At 40.3% G+C, this 22,993-nt stretch overlaps 1 protein-coding gene across 11 annotated transcripts in view; it reads right to left on the bottom strand.

Annotated features, from left to right (window-relative positions):
* The window catches only part of NRXN3 (neurexin 3), a 984,867-nt gene that overhangs the window by 648,250 nt on the left and 313,624 nt on the right, over positions 1-22,993 (bottom strand). For 9 of the 11 annotated variants that reach the window (XM_065635027.1, XM_065635026.1, XM_065635029.1 and 6 more), the window contains one exon: positions 21,198-21,224. The exons of the other annotated variants lie outside the window; for them this stretch is intronic. In XM_065635027.1, coding sequence (XP_065491099.1) covers positions 21,198-21,224 — 27 coding nt within the window. The remainder of the gene's footprint in view (positions 1-21,197; positions 21,225-22,993) is intronic. 11 annotated transcript variants of the gene reach the window in all.

The raw sequence follows: 22,993 nt of genomic DNA on the forward strand, positions 1-22,993 counted from the left end.
CGTTACTACTAAAGAGGGCAGTTTCCTTCGAATGACTCAAAGCAAAGACTTGGGGAAAGGGTACTGGATACCACCAGTCATTGCACTGCTGGTGTTAAGACGCTGCACCTGACAGAGCAGGCAGGACAGTAATGATCCTGGGTAACCCAGCTAGTGGAATCACATCAGCCCTTATGTGCACTGGGACTCCTCTTTTCATGTCACTTGACATGCCTCCTGTGCCTGCATTTAGTTCCATGTATCAGCACCCCAGTTTTTGTCTCAAGCTCTCCAATAGCAGTAGAGCTTGAACTTCACTGACACTTCCAACCTAATTTGTACCTCTCCTTAAGGAAAAAGCTGCTGAAGACATGGCAGATGCAGAGTGTCTGGGAGAAAGCAAAGTTCAATGAACAGTGCTAGGCACAGATTATTAAGCCTGGTCAAAAAATATTTGCTCCTGATAAAATTTTCTGCACATTAATGCTGCAGTATTTCTGCAGAATCGACCTGCTAGTTAGCACCTCCCTTCCACAGCCATTTTCAGGGAATGCAATAATTCAAAATTTAAAGCATTTAGAACACGGTCTGTGAAACAAAACATCAGGCTACAATGACATTGTAAATTCAAGACACTAGCATTCCTGTATCCCTGTGAAACATTTTGCAGCGTTGAGTCAAGGTGAGCAGACAAGGGAAAGGAGAGCTGACCTCAGTGTGGCAGACACTGAAAAAACACAAACACAGGGCAGCCACTATGAGCACAGCTTCTTCCCCAAAAAGAATTAAGAATGGGAAAGAGTTCCTGGTAACTTAGTAAAAGTGAAGAGGCTCACTTCATGGTGAAAAGCTCTCATTCATCAACTCATTTGTGTCTAACACCCTTCCTGAAAGTTCCTAAGATACGCAAGGCCCCATGAAGATACCACAAAAAACCCATCTAGGTATTTATTGGCAGTGGTTTCAGTGGGAGCAGAAACACATTCTTAGACCTGCCTTGAAAAGACAGGACATGTCATCTCAGTTGGCTTGTTCTAGCTATTTCCAGAGCAGTTAAAATGGCTTCTTTCTTCTGTACCCTTGGCACGAACAAATCAATAAAATCATAAAAAGATTAGATGGACTGAAAGACCAAATGAATGACTGGCTCGCAAGACAGATTTTGAAAAGACACAAAAACATGCAGAACCATTAAGGCCAATACGCCAACTGATAGATGCACTCAGTGAACACGAACACACCGCACAAAGCGTTCAGCAATTGCAGCAGAGCAATTCTAACAACTGAATCTCTCCCAGGAGTCAGGAGGCAAAGGAAAATGGCTCCAATCTATACTAAAAATTACACGCACACACACATGCTGTGTTTTTGAGTATGATTTCCTCTTTTATATTCCAAAGCTGCTGCCTCACCGATGTGGCTTTGTATGTTCCGATCAAAGCAGCAGCTGCCACAGCTCTGCTATTGTTTGGGGTTATTTACAGAAGGGCAGAGAACAATTATTCTCAAGGTACGCAAGGGCTCCAAAACAAACAGGTTAAGACCGAGCCGAGCAAATTTGAAGCCAATTTGCCACGTATTATATATTATACATGTAGATAAGAAGTGCAAGTCTCCATTCTCTCTCTTTCCTGACTTGATTAGATTGGTTCACTTTAAAAAAAATGTTAGTCTTCTATTCTCACAACCAGATCACCTTTCCCTCTCATAAACCTTTGTGATGCCCTAGTCTTTTCAAGATACAGTGAAAAACTGATTGCTCTCTACTCTTAGACATTTAAAATTGACCTTGTCAAAACTACAGTTTCTTTCTTTATTTTTAGATCTCTCACCTTCTCTTGTTATTTAAAACTGGTCTCTTTTCAATCTCTTTCTGTCTCCTCACATGTAATTTAGTTTCTTCTGATACAAGATATTTTCCTCTGAGCTTCTTCCTTGCCTCTCCTACCTAAGATGCCACGTCTTTTCTAACCTCATCCAAGAATGTGTTTCATTCTTTTATACAGGAGGCACAATATGATTCTTTCCTGATAATACTTGTATTGTGCTCCTGATTCAAATTCAAAAGGAATATTGCCTTTTTGCTCCAGTAAGAAGCAGGACTGCACTCCCATTATGTGAATGGCACTAGGTCCTACATATACATACATATATATGTCTCTCTCTCTTTCTCTCAGTATATATCTATATGGAATGAAATGTCAGGAGTGAGATACAGTTAAAACCAGTAAATTTCTGATCATTCCTACAGAATTGATAATCACATGAACATTCATGTGTAATATGAAGATGTCTATGCCATAATTACATAATTAAAAAAAAAAAAAGTCAGGAAGAATCCACTTCAGTTTAATCTCAAATTCCAAGGCGAGAACCTCTCCAAATCCGTGAGTTTAATGCCACAGTGTTTTGCTGACCTCGTGCCACTCGCCAAGGAAAACAGCCAGAGCCCCAACTCCAGATGTGTCACTGAGAAGAAAGCCATCTGAACAGGCATTCAGTCACAGCTGAAATGACATTTCCCAACGCAGAGGCCAAAAGTGTAAAACTCAGCAGACCATTTCACAGGGCAAACAGATCATACTGCTATGGCCCAGTGTCAGCATCACCACTTAGCTTTTATTTATAGAACTAATTATTTTTTAGCACACAGGCAAATTTTAGCTTTAGTATTTCTTCTTACAGTAACTGAAACTCTTACAAGCATAATTCATTTTCCCTTTTGCTATGCTGATGTAATTTCCCAAAGTTGGGTGACAACACCAACAAACATGAGAAAACCCCTACATCTATTTAAGCTGATTTTGCTCTATCATGTACAGCCTACTTTATCAAAAGTAAAATCAGCATTATATAAAGGGAGCATAGTATATTGAGCATAATCATGACCAAAACATGACTTAAGTATTATAGAGAAACCCACATAAACAAACTTCAGCTTTTGCAGACTCAAACTGCTTAAGTGAAATATTATTTCAGCAGCAGCAAAATGATAAGTTTTAATACTCAGTGTTGAAAAGACACATTAAAAACTTCAGAGCGAGATCAGAATTTGCAATGTATGTAAGGTAACTATCTAGTTCTGATGTGTACAAATGACAGAAGTGAAACATACTGTATGGAGAAGATAATAAACATGGTAACCTGTTACCCAGCCTGCAGACATTTCAGCCATCCAGAAGACTGAGACATGCAATCATGTGCAAGAGAAACATCATTAATGATAACCTCATTATTCTGTCCTAATTATTCTGTCATTTTTATGGAAGTTATTACTGAATCTGAAATACAGTGCATAAATCCCAGGCCTATAAAACTGTACATGTTAACCACATTTTCAAAAATTCAGTTATTGTTGGTGTAGGAGACTAAGTATTTCTTTCATTTTTGTTTAAAGAACAAATCCATTATTTCTCACTGTTTCTGAACACATAGGCAGTGGTGTAAGAAACACAGTTATCTTCAATGCACTGTTTTTTTGTGTTTTGTTGTTGTTTTGGTTTTTTGTTTTACTGTTTGTGTGGCATTTTTTATTGAATTGATGGTATCTGTATCTAAATCATCTAAATTTACACATGTATCTAAATGTATCTAAATACATCTAAATACATCTAAATGTATCTAAATACATCTAAAATTACACATATCTCATGGATGTTGATTTCTTTCAAAAAATTAATTGCCACACATAAAATGGAAAAATTTTCTTGCCGTGATTCCACCAAATTGTACCAGGAGGACAATCTGGCCTTTAATATTTTGGAAAACATTGCATCCTATAGCAGTTTATTATTGTAATTTATTGTTGTATTGCTGTGAGTAATAAACAGGAATTCATTATTCTTTCATGTGCACTAAATATATTTGCACAATACCTTTGTACTGATGATATTGAAGTCATTACAGACATACATGACTTCAGATCCTAAAGCCTTCTGGCAAGCAGGTGACTATTATTAGCTACACATTACTAGAAAGCTGAAACACAGAAAAATAAAGGACTTGGCCAAAGTCTTGCTACTACAGAGTTATGTAGAGATTATTATTATCTGGAGACTCTTGTGATGATGTTGATTTGAGAAGTCTATCCAAAGCCTCGATGAGAAGTGTCACAGTAACGCTCCTCACAATCAGTCAGGAGGTGCAGGTGGATCGGAATTGCCCACCAGAGGAGAGTGACTTCACTTGTAGCTCCAAACCATTCTCTAGAAGAGCTTTGTCCTCTCCACTGACTACAGAGAGACTCGTCTCAAGAGACTAAATGCTGACTAAATTTAATCATTAAACTAAATGTGAATGCCCATACATTCCCTCTGTGCCTTTAATTTCTGTAGTCTTTTGGATAATAAAATTTTCAGAGCAGCTCCTGTCTCCAAGCTGTCCTGTAAAAATATATAGCTCCTTGTACCATTCTTAGCAGCAGGAACTGACACTAAGATTCTCTGTGTCCACAACAAGGGCACATAATATCAAAACAGAAAAAGTCATATCCTTTGCTCTGATGGCACCAAGAAAATGTTTTTATCAAAGCCAGGCTAGACTACTTGCCTACTATGTCAATATATTGGTACTTCTCTGATGTTAGAATAGATACCAGGTAGTAATGTGGTTCTTGAGGTGAATTGGTTCACCTACCAAAACTGCCTCATCCTTTTGAAATGCAAATATTCTGGTCTCTGTTGCCTGTGAACGTGCAAGAGCTGGTCAGAGTAGAATGCTGTGGAAGACTGGGGAGAGACATTTGGGATGCTAAACTCCATCTCTAGCCACTGTGGAGATCTTAGAAGCTATAGACAGAATTCTCAATGCTTGGGGGAAAAAAAAGCTTCAAGCGTGGGCCAACCAAACAGGAACAGAATTGAGATAGTGGACTGGTGACTAAAGTGATTTATAACAACTGTCTCTATTGAGTAAGAGCTCCCACTGAGCCACACTGCCACAGCACACCGGCCCCTTAGGGCCTCTTCACATACAGTCTTCTTAAACTAACAGCAAGCAGAGCGATGTACAACGCTGCAATCACCACGTGGCTACAGCCCACTGCTGCACTCCACTATGTGGGGTACATTTTTTCACAAGTAAAATTTTCATTCAGAGTGAACACTAAAGAAAATGCAAAGAAATGCTGTGTTACTTTCCTGTCCTGACCACCTTCCATTTCTTTATGAATGCAAGGGGGAGGCCTTGGTGACTATTATTCTTGTGCTATAAACCACATTTCTAATACCTACTTCATTTTATCCACAAGAGTAAACACCCTTGTCCCATCAGTTAAGAGTGAGAGAACCTTCCACTGTAAAGATCCTCTAGTAAAGAAAAAAACCCAAAGCCCTAAGACCTGACATCACAATGTTTCTAACTAAAAGCAAGCAGAAGAGAAAAACATCCACTCCACCCTTTGTGCATCTGCAGGAAATTCGAGAGGTTTCTGTATAACACCCCTGTTCTTGGGGGTTCCAGGATGACTGTGAGTCTCCAGTGCAGCTGAAAACTGGAGGCTCCTGCAGTCGGTAGCCACACAAGGATCCCAGTAAAAGAAGATTGTTGCTATGACAGGGAGTAGCCAAAAACTGCAATGCACATCCAGCTGTTTCAGAGCCCAGCTGCTCTTTCTTCAGCATCCCCACTCTCCCAGTTATACCACAATCATAGTGAAGACCTGAGGAAAACTTTTTACTGATGCAGAGGCTGGAGCAGGACAGTGGAAATGCCGAGAGAAGGGTAGTTAGCTGTACACTAAACAGCAAGGAAGATTCCCAAAGGTCACAGATAGGCTCGTGAAACATCGACAGGCACTTCTGCTCTTCTGGATCCTTAAATGGCCTTCTGGCTAGCCTAGTCCTCACTGAACCTGGGACCCTCATTACGACTTGATTTTCCATTGTGAGATTTTCTTCACTCAGCAACAGTAAGAACAGACTGAAACTTCCCTACAGTCTTTGATGCTAAGGAAATAGGATTTGGGTTTGTTTCACCTCTGTATTTGCAGCCATGGAAATTGCATGCTAGCAGATAATTTTCTTCAGAAAAAGCTGATCTTGAGATGCTGTTTCAATGCCCTTGGGAAATCTCCTAGATTTCCTTCTCCTTTGCCCTTGCAGAATTTGTACAGGTTTTACACTAGACCCACTGCAGCTTCTGTAGACCTACTACTACCTGGAAGCAAAAGATCTGGAACTATTGTCACCTGAGGCAGAATGTGAGGAAGTTTTTTTCAGTATTGATACAATTTACAGTGTTCACGGTTCATGGATATTGTTTTATTCCTAATAGACCAATTTCAAGTATACTTGCAGTCCGAAAAGCAGATAAACATTTTCCTTTCAGTAAGTACGCTACCCGGCAATTTCCAAAAAGTGCATTGGCAATAAATTCACACACAGAGCCTTCTTACACAAGTTGCATCCCTCCATATACTATTAGTGAGTAAAAATGCATAATCTTTCTCTTTGCTCATACTTCTATCTCTGCTAAAAATTGTAGAGTAGCACCAGGGCTGAACAGCTGCAACAAAGCTTTGCCAAGTGCCCAGTAATGATGCTGTGTTAGGGCAGGGCTGAAAGCCCATAATGTCACTGCTACTGCTTCTGCGTAAAATGACTTCACACTCTGTCCTTCAGTAACTCCACAGAGACAGTAATACCACAACTACTGTGGTCCTCTAAGGATTAAATCATCAGCATAAGAAGAACACTCCAAAGATAAAAATATTCTTAGGAACTGAGAAGGGATTTTTAATTTTAGGCTCAAATCTCATCCGACTATGAAACAGAATCAAATATCCTATCAGTGCTGTGACCAAAAAAGAGATGCCAGAACAAGGCAATGTGTTACCTTGCCCAATCACAGATGAAGTTACTGTATCCCCACCAAAAAAGGGAAGTGGGTTAAAACATTTTGTTATACATCCCTGCTTTATCATAACTGCAGTTCTGTAAGTATCTATAGTTCTGTAAGTATTTCTAAGTTCTTCTGAATTCCCAGACTCTCAGGAAAGTGATGTTTCTATTACATATCTGGCCCAATCAGAACAAAATGAAAGCAGAAATCTCATATGAAAATATGTTCGGTTTAGGCCATTGAATCTAAATATGACACAGATCCCCAGAGGCAAAAATGTGACATGTTAAACCACTTTTTTTTAATTCAAAGCAAAGTAACCTCAGTCTTCTCCGATAATACTTTTTTTACATCATGGATATTAAATCCCATGGGAAAACCTGATCCATTAGGTACATTGCATGACTGAGATGTGATCACCAAGAACTGGCAATAATCCTGGCCACCTTCCCACCTGAAGACATACCTGTCCCAAGAACTTGCATTTACTTAATTTACCTCACAACAGGAAGAAAAGATACAATACCTCTTGCTTGTCATATTTTCAGTTCTGAAAATTTCCCCTCAGTATTGGGCAGTGGATCTCTTAAGGACAAAGGCCTTAAGATTTGGATCTTCAGAAATGCTGAGCATCTAAAAATCCTGTGAAGGCTGACAGGGACTGACTAGGCTCAGTACCTCTAGAAATTAGAGCTGAAGTAGAAAAAAAAACTTAATAACACCCTAATATAACGGACTGCTGAAAACCATAGTATCAACAATCAAGAAGACAGAAAACTGGGCTTTTTTTCCCTTATAACACATAAACGACGGACAACATTTGAAAACTATACAAAGAGGTGCAAGAAAGAGGAATAGACTTTTATTTTAATTCCATTGAGTGAACTGGACAAAAGGAGATACCTGGAAGGACAAAGTAGAAAAACACCTCTCTCAAAATTAAGGAAGAAATGTTTCCTTCCAGTGTATCAAAGCTTACCTGAAACAGGGAATTAACTTTTATGTTTCTATTTCCCAAGGCAAGAGGAGTAGCTGGCACCTGTTCAAAGGGACGCCTTCCCACAACTCACTCTCCACATTCATAGTTTGCAATTTGGTCGGAACCATTCTCCAGCCCTTTGGCTCCCTAAACAAATCTCAGAGCCCAAGTTCCTCTGTCTGTGTTCTCACACCTCCCTTGCCAGAGTCACTCTTTATGTGGTTGTGAAACACACCAATTTCTCTGGTTCGCCTTGATTCAGCTCAAGAAATATCAGACTGGATTCATGATAAAGCAAAGAGTAAGATCTTTTAGAGATTTAAAGTCATTTTTTTGGTTATAAAATAAACATCAGATGCAATTCTAATATTAGCTTCAAACAGACTGCATCTGAGTTTGCTTAATTACTCCTCCACAGAATTTCTGAGACAGGTTCCAGCTGATTCCATTGAGGATTTGGGTTTAAAGTAACATCATGTCTTCTAAGTGATACCCTCAGTTTTTACCACCTCTGTATTCACATATGGCTGCAGCAGTCCATTACAAGGAAGTGTGGGCTAATGTGCTTTTAAGGATTTTACCTGAAATCAAGGCATTTCAGTAGTCAACCATGGAAACCCTTTTCTGAATTCATGTATAACTAGTTAGGAGTGACTGAATATCAGCTATTCAAATATCACTGATGCTTTTTCTAATAGCTGGTTCTAATATATATTTTCCGTACCTTCTTAGCCTACCCAGCTGTCAGCTGCCCCACATCCACTCTAGGCTGCTCTTACCATGAGGTATTATCCACATATTCATATGAATTACTAGAAAAGACATCAGTACTATATTCTGTGAAACTTCTGATCTCAGGAGGTGTTAAACATTTCTATAGGTACTCTGATATCTTTTAATAAGAATGTTTTGGACATGCTTATACAATAACACTTACTACTTCAGGCCTGAGACTTATCACTGAGTTTCCTGAACCATACTTTTGGAAGCAGGGGCAGGTGGCAGAAACAAATGTTTGAAATACAGTACGTTATGTTGATTTCAGCACTGGAAAGGAATACTGAAGTGAGGACGGTCTGATTTGTTGCAGCTGTCAAAGACACAGAACAGTAGTGTCTGCTACACTGGCAGAGCCTGAGGAGTCCCCTCAGTCTCCATTCTTGGGTTGTTCATAGCGCCCAAGCCAGAAACCTTCAGCCCCATAGTATCAGCTGTTTTCACAGAATCACAGAATGTTAGGGATTGGAAGGGACCTCAAAAGATCATCTAGTCCAATCCCCCTGCCAGAGCAGGAACACCTAGATGAGGTTACACAGGAAGGCGTCCAGGCGGGTTTTGAATGTCTCCAGAGAAGGAGACTCTACAACCCCCCTGGGCAGCCTGTTCCAGTGTTCTGTCACCCTCACTGAGAAGAAGTTTCTTCTCACATTTAAGTGGAACCTCTTGTGTTCCAGCTTGAACCCATTACCCTTTGTCTTACTGTTGGTTGTCACAGAGAAGAGCCTGGCTCCATCCTCGTGACACCCACCCTTTATATATTTATAAACATTAATGAGGTCACCCCTCAGTCTCCTCTTTTCCAAGCTAAAGAGACCCAGCTCCCTCAGCCTTTTAATCTGGGACAAGAAGGAGTAACTTTGAGGAAACAGAGTTTCTTGTTTTCTGTGCTGATTAGCACTGGCCTATGGTAGATTTCACATTTTCCAAAAGTTTTTTGCTTCCTATAGAGCAGAACTGATATGGTAGCCAAGCACTACTGTCAAAAACCTCTTTGCATTCAAGTCCCTTTTCACATAGCTCTGCCAATGAACACAATCTTCCTCTTTACTACTTTCTACGAAGCACCCTGAACATACCTCCGACCCTTCCACAGGTGGGGAAAAAACCCAACACAACAAAGCCAAAATGATCATATTGCTTTGGAGACGCATCCAGGCTGCTCAGCACATGAAGCGACTAGATAATCTCCAGTCAAACCACGAGGTGGTGCTCAGGCCCCTCTGTAACAGGAACATCAAGTAGCACCAGAGCCAGGAAAGTTTGCTTCGACTGGGTCCTGACACCCCCAGCCCAAGCACATGCAGACAGCTGGGCTCATAAATGATTCTCTGTGCAGTGTTCCCTGGAAAACCCTGCTGTGCTGCTTGAGGAGTCACCCTGCAAGGGAAAAATTGAAAAAATACCACTAAGTCTGCCAAGCTGGAAGCTTGAAATCTACTACACTTACGGCAAAACTCTTGAAGTGTGGATAACCTTTTCAGTTCATTCAGAAAAACAAGCTGCATGAGAGCTATGGGAAAAAAAAAAAAAGTCCTCCATTTTCGTATCATTTTCATGCTGCTCCCTCTGCTCTGTTGCATTGTAATATGCTTGAAATATATCAAAGGGTGACCAGTGAGATAAATATTATAAACTTTGATTACAAGGAGAACTGTTCAATTTTATTAGCACTACTTTCAATGACAATGATGATTTAGGAAGCCCTTTACATATATATATGCGCCTACCTATATATATATATATATATATATATATGTATGTTTCCCTTCATCTAAAACTATCCTAAGCAGCAAACTGTTGTAACATAAGTTGGAAGCAAAAAATTTTCATGCTTTCTAGTATAGCAAAACATGGAACTAAATGGGGCTAATTTTCTGCCCATTGCAAAAAAAAAAAAAAAAGAAGACAATTATATTACCTGCACTTGTGGCATCAATGTTTTGACAATCCTAGGACTATGATCAGCATTTTCATGAGAGATAGTGAGGATGTGGCAGAATAGGCTATGGTAACAATATAATTGGAATGTAAGCAATTACTGTTAATCTATAATGGTAACTACCACCAGTATATGATTTGGCCAAGTGTGTACTGAAGTCCAAAAATCTCCCTGGCCATCTACAAATATGGTTCTTCCCTTCTTTTCTCGTATTAAAGTTGAATCAGAATTGTTACATGACATCGCTGCCATCTTCCACAGTAGAACTGACTGCATTTTAGCAGCAATGGATACTTGATTTACGAGAGCTCTCATGAACTCCTGGCTTAAATCACTTTCCTACTGATCAAACTCACCTTACAAACCTAGAAGAAAAAAAAAAAAAAAAAAATCACACTTCTATAGCTCTCTCAAGGGTCATCTTTGCAATTACAACACTTTTACATTATTTCTGCCTTTAAAAAAGAACAATGGAATTCCAGCAGCATTTACACCTGGCATCTTTTCTGTTGCACTCAATGTGTAAATCCACTTTATTCGAATTAGACTCTTTGCCTTTATAAACTCTATAAGATGCACACACCTTTGACTGTACAAGCCAGCTGGAATGGAGGGAATGCATTCAAATCTAGAAGCCCTCATATGCATGCAAAAAGACCTGGGTTTGGGACAAGGAAATATCAAATGTATGACATTTTTCCCAACTCAGCTAAGAAAGGTTTGTGGTTTTGCATGCAGCAGAATGATTTGGCAAATACTGTCCCTCTTACCTTCAAGAGCTTAAACTCCAAGAATTCAAGAGAAGCACTGTGCTAGACAGAAGACCACAACTTGGTTTAAATGCTTGAATGCTGTGAGAACATTTTTCACTAGGCAGTTCCAAAGATGCGAACAGCTTAGTGGAAGCAGGAACTGCTCGCAACCTGGAAGATGCTGATGTGAGTCAAAAGAAACACCAGCTACCTTTCTTCTTTTCCATCCACCCCAGTTCAAAACAGTGGGCTGAATAATTTCAACTAAGGTTCCTTTACAAAAAAGGGGAACAGAAAAGATATCAATCCAAATGATGTCAGCATGCTAGCAGTTTCTTAATATGCAATCAAACCCTTGCCTGGACCTACTGTTGCATTAACAGTTAATTAGCATAATAGCTTCCCTGTTTTGTTCCAAGCTTGCTGGTGATTCTCTACTTCAAATTCATAAGCAAATGAAAATAATATGATATCCTTGAATTATTAAAACTGTACCTGCTGATTTGACCTCCAACTCATGATCAGGCCTGGATACTGTGAAATCCACCATGAGGAAAAAGCTATTTTTCCATAATGAAGTGTGCACACACGACTTTAATACAGCAACCACTGAAGTATCACAAATCAAAAAGATATTTAACTGGGAAAATGACTTGAGAACTTCTCTCAGGCTTCCTAACTTTTTACATTCAGAATGAAAATGTTCAGCATGTTGCATTTTCCACTAGCTAGAAAATGGCTTATGATGATATAAAAGATCTTCACCATTGATCAAACATATCTGCAGCGTCTTGGCCAGGCTTCTTGTGGCAACAAGTCTTCCCATGTATTGTGTTCTCTTTGCACAAGAGAGGCAAGATGTCAACGACTGTTTCCTTGGCCCTCAAACCTCAAGAACCAACTTTTCTTGAGAGAAGTAGAAGATAAGCAATTAGAAAATAAGACATCACTGCTGAAGGGTTTGCTAAGGGCAGATTTCCAGAGAAGCAGCAGCAATACAAGCTTGACACATGCATCAGACACTCGTGTGCACCAGCTTGACCAACTGAGACTCTGGGAGAAGGGTTCTTGTTCTCTCTGACTCATTGGGTCCCTGCAAAAACAGTAAAGATCTCTAAGTTGTTTCTTTTTGAGGCAGACTGCAAATCTGCAGCTCACCTTTCCCTGGCTCACTTCGGAGAGGCCAATGTTCAAGGTCAGAAGCACCAAAGGATGTTTTAAAAGTAAACTTCTATCTTCCTCCTCAAGCACCCATATGCAATTACAATTCTTTGCTCCCTGAGAGAAGTCTTCTAGCAGCAGTACTTTTTGCCAGACAAACCAGCCTTGCAGTGCAAAATACAGGCAATGTGAGACGTCATGGTGGTAGAAAGACAGTGGCAGTCACTGCTGAAATAGGTGGGTGGTGTGAGGACTGTTAAGCATGGAAAAGAGCTCCCAGCTGTGGAGAGGCAACTTCTGTCATTACCAACCCTCTCGCTATTCATTCATGGAAACAGCATGCAGTATTCAAGTCCCAATGCAGCCATTGTTTGATTTTAAGATAGTCAACAGCCTGACATGTCTTAATACTGGAAACAACATATTTAGTACTGCCTACACAGATTCCTAATATTAACACTCACACAGCAAGTCTCCTCAAACTCAGTGCTTTGTGTAGGAAAAGATAAATTAATGAAATGGAAAAAGAAACTACCAAATGCCCAATGCCTGGACATTAGAGATGACATTGTTTCAGTCTACCTTTGGTCCTCCATTTCAGTGTAAGGCAGCAAAAGCATTGCCTTTTTAAGCCCTTTAGCATGATATCCACAAACTTTGAAGGCTATAGCTGCTTCCTGAGTGTACTGGATCTGGCTGGGAGGGAGCTAATTCCCATCATAGCAGCCCACATAGTGCTATGTTTTGGGTTTGTGAGCAAAACAGTGTTCAAAACACACAGGCTGGAGGAGAGCGAGCAAGCAGCTGTGTGGTGCTTAGTCGCCTATGGGGTTACATCAAAACACTGAGGAAAGCACAGGTGATGACAGCTGATCTGAAAGGAACACAAATCTATTTATACAACGAAAGTAGCCAAAATAGCAAACAGAGAAGTGGAGAAGTTCACCTATCAAAGCCTTTTTTTCCCAGGCATCCTGGCTGAGATTGTGCAAACATTGCAATAGGAAAGGAAGCAAGTCATCCTGCTTGTCCGAATAGATGTGAGAAAGGAAGCTTGTATTATAACTGCTGGTGAATAGGAGTTGCTGACTAGCAACTAGTTAGTTCAATGTACCATTAAAACAAAACCCAGCATCACATGACTTCAAAAGTTATCCTACCCACAAGCTTCTTTCTACGTTACTCCAGGGTTCACCCACAGCATCTTTTTCCTCTGGCCAAAACAACAACAACATCATCAACAACGACAAACACTCCAACCTTTTAATTCATGTTTCACAGTCTTTGTTATAGCATCAAGAATCCCAATATTTAGAATTTCTAGCATTAAGTAACAGGTATCCGGCTTATTGACTGACAGTATGATTGATATGGTTGTTTTGACTCTGCCCCCTTCACAACAATTCTCATTTTCAGTTATACTCCCATGGAAGGGGTTGAAGGCTACAGGAATTGAAAATGGTATATATAAAAACATATAGCACAAAGACAACCTTTCAAGAAGGGGCAAGGAGTCAAGAAAAGCTGCTGTGGTGAGAACAATAGTGAGTGAACTGGCGTAGCTGTTTTCCAAAAGCAGGTCATTGATTCCTGACAGATGATTGCTGAGTTTCCAAGGTTAGTTTTCTTTCCTGTTAGATCCCACCGCAGCTATTTAGTTAAAAACAACACAGAAAGCGTTCCGCCAAGCTCTGCTCTCAACAGCGCCATCTCTTCAAACTTATGACCTTAGAAGACCTGCTGAAGTATCTCCTTGAGCACTAGAACCGAAGCATCAAGACCACAGATTTTCAAAGGATGTGACAGTATTAGCTGGAAGATGAAGGCTAACTGCTGCTGAGAGCTGGGACTAGCAGGAATCTGGTAAACATAGACTTGGCATTCGTAGCCCAGATTTACAGCCCCTGAAATATTCTGGGATGCAGGGACATTTTGACATCTCAAATTGCAATGCAGGATTGCAGAAATTAATTAATTATGCCACAGCGAATCCTTAATCTTCATGGCACTGTCTGGATGAGGAGGATTAAAGACACTGTGAAAAGCTTTTGCTCATTACACCCGGTATTTTGCACCCAATAATGCAAATCACTAGAGCCTCTTTACTGGTCACTCCTGATCCAGTATCCGCAGAGCCTTAAGGCTCGCTGGTTTGGCTTAAAATTTATTGATAAGGCAGCACCCAACATAGCAAGCCGTGCTTGTGCTGATTAGTGTTTTCTTTTCTTTTTCATTTTAACTATTCAAAGTCTCATTAGAGATACTCTCTCTGGGTTGTTCTCAGGCAAAATTAATCACATATAAAATACTCACTTCCTCCTAGATGCTAAAGCATGAGTTTCCAGTTTTCTTTGAATAAAAGAACAAAGCGGATGTTCTGGCAACTAATTACAGAATCTAATCTACAGAAGACATATTGTCTAAACAGCAGCAAAGCAGAGCAGCTTCTTGTATGCGCTTCACCTTTCGCCTCTCGCCTAGGTGGAACACGTCCATGTGGAATCCAGCCCCAAAGGGTCTTATCCTCTCCACTGCAACTTGTAACTGCATGGACACTGTCGCTACCTTTTTAAAACAAACTCAGGAGCACTAATTCACTTTGTAGGGGTACCAAGCAACCTTAAGTCAAGAGGGTTTTTTCTCCCCTGCAAAACTGGAGTGGGCTTGAATCAAGCACACCTAAGACAAAATACTTTAGCTGGTAGTAGCTGCCATATAGAAGAGGCATTTGTCTGGTTATGTGATAAAGCTCACCTGCACACCTACAAAGGAGCTCAGAGAGAGAACAGCAGGAAGGCAAACCTAAATAATACCCTGCTGGGTTACATTCAGGCCTATCACAGGAGCCATCAGCCCACCTCCATAAGTTCAGAGGAGCACAGGGGCACAGTGGCAGGTGGGAACTCAAATCAAGGACTCCCAAGGTACAAACACCTTGTCTGGGCCACAACAGGGTTGTCCCAGCAGACCCATCAGCGCCAATGTCCAAGCGTGACACTCATCACCATAATCATCTGGAGCAGCTCTTGGGATCACTTCTTAAACTAAGGGTTTTGCTGCCTACAGTGGGACATGTGGGATGCAGGGGGAAAGCAGCTTGGGATCACACAGACTTATTACGGGATGTTTAAGGGAGAAACCAAAGGCAGGAAAAGGGAGAGATTAAAGTGATTTTGGGAGGAACAAGAGCAGGAAAGTAGAGGGGAAAAGGGATAAAAGGGTAAACTGCTGGCTGGTCAGTATGCTTGTCTGGCTGTGCCCAGCATCTGATCAGTGCAGTCTGTCCTATCTTCTTATCAAGTTCTTTTTAAACTCTGTCCTGGGTGAGTGCTCTCTCGTGTGTGTGAGGGTATATTAGGGTGTGAGTGCAGCAAGTGTAATCAGACCATGGGTCAGAGGGCCTGTGTGTCCATGCTGCCAGAACCTGGAGTGAGCATGAGTGTGCATGTACATCATCACTAGCAAAGATCAAGCTGGACTAGCCAGTGGAGAGGTAAAGAGGTCTGGGAACACTGGGTGAATGGGTCTGTAAGGGCCAGCTCTGGGTGGGAGAACACCTCTGTACCTCTAGGGGAAAAGGCACAGGGGGATCAGCTATTGAGGCCTGAGAAGTCCTGGCCAACGATGTGTATGTGATGACCTGTACCAGCAACTGGAGTGGGGCTGCAGCCTCAGGGGCTTTTATGTCAGCAGCTGGGCAGACTGAGATCCAGAGGCCAGCTACTGCGCAGACGGAGCATCTGAGCCCAGCTGCCGGAGCAATCCATCTCATACATATGTGTACTTATATATTCTCACTAGTGGAACTCCATCCTGTCCGGACAGACAGAAGAACAGAAGGAAGCCACTGCTGCTATGTATGGGTGCTCTGAGAGCCGATCTGTGATCCGTGTGGACAGCCATGCATACACTTATACATGCAGTGAGTATGTGTGCCTTGTGTGTATGTGTGCCTTGTGTGTATGTGTACCTGCCGGGAATATATCTTCAACCTCATTACTGGTTAAATCTGAGAACAGGGAGTGGCAGCAGCCTCACCTCTCTCAGGTTCTTGGATCCAGCATGGTATGTTTTCCTTTTAACAGAATTCTTAGTTTACCATCTGACAAAAATGAGAGGACTGTTGTTTCATTACCTGCCTCAAGGAAAAGTCTTCCAAAGACAGATTTGCTCACTTCCTTTCTTGTGCACTGCAGTGCAGCAACAGCACGAGGCCAGACCAGCACCCCGAGTCTGAGACTGCTCAAAGGTAAGACCCTTCTCAGCTAGGCTATACAGATGCTACAGACACCGCCACTGCTTTCAGCACTACAATATGACTTGACACTTTTCAGGATGCATAAGCATTCATTTCCTCCTGATTATGTTTAAATGGTGTTAGGAGACACTGGAGTCACAAATATGGTGTGTATGTTTAATCACACCTCTTCATTTTCCAAATAACGTTTTCATGTTAGAGTACTATTAAGCTTTTATTAAAATGACAGCAACATCACTAGGCACCAGATAAGTGCACTTGGTTTTATAACATTTTTATTATGGTTAGCACAGCTTCCTATTTACTTATGATGATATGGAAGAAAAGAAAACTTTACACCTCTCCCAGAGAGTTACACATTATAGGTTTGTATTTTACGTTGTTGCAGTGGCACTTACTAAACCAAAATATTAACGTTGCATTGAATTAAGGCACTAAATACAGTAAGCATAGGAACTGAAAAGGGAGAATCAATCTTATACTCAAGCTGTCTTCTATTGTCAAAGACTAGTCCAAAATAATTTGGATCTGAAACAACATGCTAAGTGTATCGCCTCATAAAGATGCAGGATCAACTAGTAGTGACTGGACTGTGATTTTCCACCCTCTTCCATTCATGCTTTTAGCAACAGGTAAGAGAAGAGGCTCAGGATTTACTGAGGCTTCACAAGTCACATGAAAATAGGTAATGGCTGGTCTGACATGCTTTAGTGAGAAGAAAAGGCCTCATTACGAAACAACAAGCAATAAGACAAAGTATTCACTGTCCCAAAGGCAACTACTTTTGGAAGATCAAAGCTCCCATAAATATAGTGTCAAACTACGTGACTGTGACTACTGACACTCCACATAAAAGGTCTGGGAGAAGGAGAGAGAAGTGGACCAAGAAAAATAATACAAGCAGTATCCTAGAAAGAACACAAAGCGAAGACACCTCCAAAAGCTGCTATGTCTGTAGCACTTACAGCCCTGTCCTTGACACTTAATATCAGGTAGAAAGCCAAAAACTATTCCCATCTAGACTGATAGGAAGTGGGGTCACTGAAAAGGGAATAAAGAAATTAAGGAATAGATACCTTTGAAAAAAGGATGAAAAATCAGGGCACCAGATATTATGACACAAACTATAAAACTATGATGACTTTAACTTTCTTTGAAGCAAACTATTTCAAGAAACAGTTTACAGGAGATGGACCAAAGAGCTACTCTTCTTTAGGAAATCCTATTTAAAACCCCAAGTATATGTATGCAAGAATATAAGGATATTTAGAATATAGTTATTCTCCCCATAAATCCAGCTAACAAAATTGTGCTATATGTTACGTCTGTATTATTTTGATGAATCATTCAATGCACCTTCACAGAGTGTATTTTGGAATCCTGATCCTGCCTTTGGTTGTGCTGATTTTACACTTGGAGGAAAAGAGAGTTTCTACCCAGTTACATCTGTGTAAGCAACAGCACTATCGGGTCCTTCTAAATTCAAACTCTGTCAGTGTACAGAGACAGGTAAGATCTGTTTAGGTATTTTCAAGAGGGAAAAGAGGGGATGAGTATTAAAATAATTACAGAAAAAGCTAAAGAAAATGTTCCTTTTCTAGGAGACTATGCCAGTCTTCAATTCCAGAACTGTGAGATATTACAGTGCTAAGAAACAGAGGGTAAGAAGAAATCAAGTGAAGGAAAACAGTATTTTGCATCAGATATATGACATCCCAAAGATACGCAAGCAAAAAACTCAATCTTAAAAAAAAAAAAAAGAGCAAGTATATTGGAAATGCTTACCTGGGACAATATATTACACTTCTCTCAATCAGCATGAGCTTCAGTGCTTGCTGTGACAGGCTGTTTAGCCTACATGTTCCATAAGACCTCAAAAGTATAGGTCTGTTTACCTTTAAAACCATGTGCCAGGTTCCTTACATTCAATTAGCAATGGTGACTGTTTGACTTGAAACTCTTCAACTGATTTGGCATCCCATTTTTCAAGTTACTTTAAAATACTTCTGCTCATTTCAACAGACCCATTCAGACCTATCTGTATGTGGATAACTCTCTCTGAACAAGTAAACGCCAGTGTGCCTGCAGGAATAGTTCTAGTGATATTTGGTTTACTCTTGCCTAACCATATTTTATTCATGCAAGAATATACAATTTTTCATCAATCAGTTCCCAGGATCCCTTCCAGAAAGCAGGGCAGATGACCCAAGTCATTGCAACAAGCAGCAACAAAACAAGGTGTTGGAGGGACTACAAGTGGAGTGGCTCATTTTCAGCAAAGTATCATAAAAATAAATTAGGAAAATCCGAAGTGTTTTTAAATAAATAAATAAACACAAACCCTCAGAGGAAGACTGTATTTAAGAATGCAACAGACTCAACTATTAAATATGCATGGAAGCAAAATGATTCAAGATGTTTTGATGCTTATAGGGAAATTAACAGAAGTACTGTATTGGGACTGTCTTCCAACTGCTCTATAAGATTCTCTTTTCCCTCTTTTTTTCTTTTTTGAATGTTTCCCTCAATTACAGCTAGATTTTGATTTGCATGAAAACCAGAACACTGCTCCTTGCTACTAAAGCTGATTTCCCACCTGGAGATAGCCTTCTATAGCTAAGCCTTCAACAGCCACCTGCTATCAAAAGTTGAAGATGACAATAACATCAGATGGTTTTCCAGTACCAGAAGAGCTGATATGTATGCTCAGATGACACACATAAACAAGAACTACAGTGTCAGTGTTTAGATAGAGCTACAGGTGACTAAGCAGCAAGAGCATATGAACTCTTGGGAAGCAAAAGATTCTATTTTTATGCAAATGTCCTTAGCCCTGCTGGGTAAAAACTGGCATCTCAGCAGAGATTCAAGGCACTTCTTCCTATTACCCACTCTATTTTGAACTACAGTGTTAAAACGTCTAAGAGCAAAAGGTATTCAACAAGAGTTGTCAAGCTTTGAGTCATACAGGACTAATCCCAGATAGTCCTGTAACAGGGTTGAAGAAGGCTGCATTTCTCAGTGTTGTGAATTCATGGTCAAGCTCCTGGAACAATCACACATCAGCCAATGCTTTGGCTTGTCTCTGGCTATGCACTCCTAGGGACCACCTCCCAAGGCCACGAAACTAATTGCTTCCACTTCCCTACAAAGTAGGATCTCAGCTAGCTGGCAGTGACCGGGAGAGAAAGCTGATCTATTATCTACTTACATGTGTATTTATTCTCCTCTCTGCAACCACAGAGAATCTTGTAGATTTTGCAAAGATTGTACATCAGGAAAAAAACCAAACAACCGATACCTGTTGTCTAACACTACAAACCTGCTCTTAGTCCAAAACTATGTCAAAGCTGCTAAGAAACTGCTTTACAATAAGATTCTCTCACTGATGCTACAGTTGGCTCTGCTACTTGGAAGCTCTGTTTGTTTTTGGGGATGCAACACACTTCTTTCCCCCTTCCTGCTAGCTTGGATGAGGCTCACTGGTGAGCAAAAAGACTGCAGCCCCTGGAAAACACATGGACCATCCTTGCCTTTTAATGCCTTATAGCATTCCCAAAGTGACGTTTAGCCTTCCACAAATCTTTCCACATAAAGTCTAACACAGAGGATCTGCCAGTTCAGCAAGGAATCTGGTTGAAAGTAAGATAAGCCTCAAAGTACACTTGAGATCTAAACAGCTCCGTTCTTGGGGAAGCACTTTTTATTTTGAGGCCTACATCAACTTCAACCAACTCTTTGAAGTAGAGCATAAAAGATTTTGTTTGCTCAATCCAAGCAGTGATGAATTGGATATGATCTTTCACTATTATTTTTCACAGAGATTTTATAAGTCTTCTTCCCTACTTTTACAGATTGAAAGGGATCTTCAATGACCCAGTGACTCAGCTGGAATTTTTTATAGAAACCTCAGAGTGGCAAATGCTAAACAAAAGTTTATCACAGAACTCTGATAATATACTCAAAATCTAAAGTCTCATTTTTCCTTCTTCTACACCAAAATAAAAATGATTCTTAATAAGTATCAGGTTGTCACCATTCTGAAATAAAGTGAGAGTTTGAGGTGGGTTGTTCTGTTTTGCTTTTTTTAAATATGCAGGCTTTTTTTTTTGTAGTGGAGAAGTGCATACAGTACCTGTTGTTATTCTTATGTGGTTCTTTAAAAGTTTTCATAAAGACAACAGGTTACCAGTGAAATATAATATCAGCTCATCAGGTTCTTCAGGTGCTCTTCTGCAAAGCTATGAAATAACAGTTCATCTCCTCCTTGGAGAAACCTAACACAAAATTTTCACATACAATCACCGTAAGGTATTCCCTCCCCCATCCCCGTAGCTTCATAGCCCACCCAACCATTCAATTTCAGAAGATTTTCTTTTATAAGAAAAGAAAAAGGAAAAAAATAAAAAGAGAGAAAAAAATAAAAACAGCTTATAAAACAGCAAAGAAAATAAAGTTATTTTAATATATATAGAAAGAGAACAAAATGAAACTTGAGGGAAAACTTACTGGCGTTACAGTTTATCCTGATACAGTCTAGATGGGGAAAAATAAATGAAAGATGAAATTGCATCCTTCAAGGTAACAGCTGCAGACATCCAAAAACAATCAGTCCACCCTTCCGGGGACAGACACACGCAAAGAGATGTGGCCATTTTATACTTATATACAGTCTGAACAAGTTCAGGAGTGGGTCTATATGTATAGTATATTCTACAGAAATATCGGCTACATAAATATATATATACACGCACACATATATATATACACATATGTATAGAGAGATATACCAATATACATATATATCCACATGTTGACACAGAAAGCTATTTTTATAGAAACCTATGCATCTAAGAGTATCTTCTACTCCAGAACATGAAGTGATGTGAATTACAATTAAAAAATTGACAATGAAAGCACAAAAAATCTCCCTCAAAATGCAAGTCATACTCCAGTATCATTTTGGTTTTTAAAGAACTTTAGAAATTTCTCTAAGAAGCTTGAAGCTCAAAGTCAACCTTTACACTTGGTTTCTTTTGAACTAATTTGTATTGTTATTGCATAAATACACCATCTGTCCGTCACGGAATACCTGTAAAATCAGCCTATGAGATTTGATGGTGCAATATTTAACCCTTTCCAGCTCTCCCAAAGACAGACCCTCCTCTCATTCCCCCAATACCAGCCCAGAATATTTTTTAATATGTGCACAGACGTATTTGACACTGTCCATTCAGGTGAGGAAAGGGTTAATATACTGCCCAGTTGTGTCCTGTCATAAAATGGCCACTTGCAAACAGCTAACCGCACGAACGCCCAGCCCAGATTTCAGCTAGTTCTGGAGGTTGGGAATACATTTTTTATTTGGCTGGGGGGACGGGGATTTCTTCCAAAGGTCCCCAGCCCTGCCAGTTCCTCAGAGCCCAATCTCACCTTGCTGTCTGAACGCTAAGACTGAATGGGATGCTCGTAACGTTCAGGGAGAAGATGAAATGGCCAGTGAAGTGGCAGAGCTGGGAACCTTTGCTGGCCCTGCTTCATTCAGAGGTTACAGGCAAGGAAGAGATGAAGAGGGGTGCATGGAAAGAAAAACAGAGCTATGCTCATGGAATCTAATAAATGGTAACTGAGGAGTCTGCACAATGAAAACAAGTTGAGGTAGGGGAGCCAGAGCTAGAGGGCTTCTGAGCGTTGCTTCTCTCATTTAACACAGTAATGCTCAGCATATCTCAGGATACGACCTATAAGAAGATCTCACGTTTATAGATGCCTCCTTACAGCCTTGTGAACATCCATTACTGCAGTGTCTGCCATGGGCAAGAGCTGTCATATGAGTGCTATTATCTATCTTGGGCCATGCTAACCTTCTCTTAGGAAATCAAGGCCAGGAATAATAGAACCATGTTACTGGACATCCTGCCTGGGCAACTAAAGCTTTGACCAGCAGGGATGGTCGTATTTATTACAGAGATATGGCCCAGCAAGAGAGATTATACAGAATGGCAGAGAAATATGATGTAGTTTGTTGCTTAACTGGACCAATTCTGTGTTTATTTGGACAGATGCAGGAAAATTATTTCAGCAGCTGAAACTAAATGCAGTTCTTAAAAAAATGAAAGAGGAGAAAGAATAAGAGTCTATAAATAAAGAGCTGTAATGATCAGGGACATACCAATCAGGAGCAGCATAGCCAGAGAGAGTCTGTTTTCAAGCAGAACTTCTCTTGAGAAAATCTGGGTTTGGTTTTGTGCGATTAGGTTTGTCATGTGTCGTCAACCGCAACAGAAAAGTGGGAGCAAACAGCC

The sequence above is a fragment of the Caloenas nicobarica genome, chromosome 5, assembly GCF_036013445.1.
Source record: "Caloenas nicobarica isolate bCalNic1 chromosome 5, bCalNic1.hap1, whole genome shotgun sequence".
In the NCBI taxonomy this organism is placed as follows: Eukaryota; Metazoa; Chordata; class Aves; order Columbiformes; family Columbidae; genus Caloenas; species Caloenas nicobarica.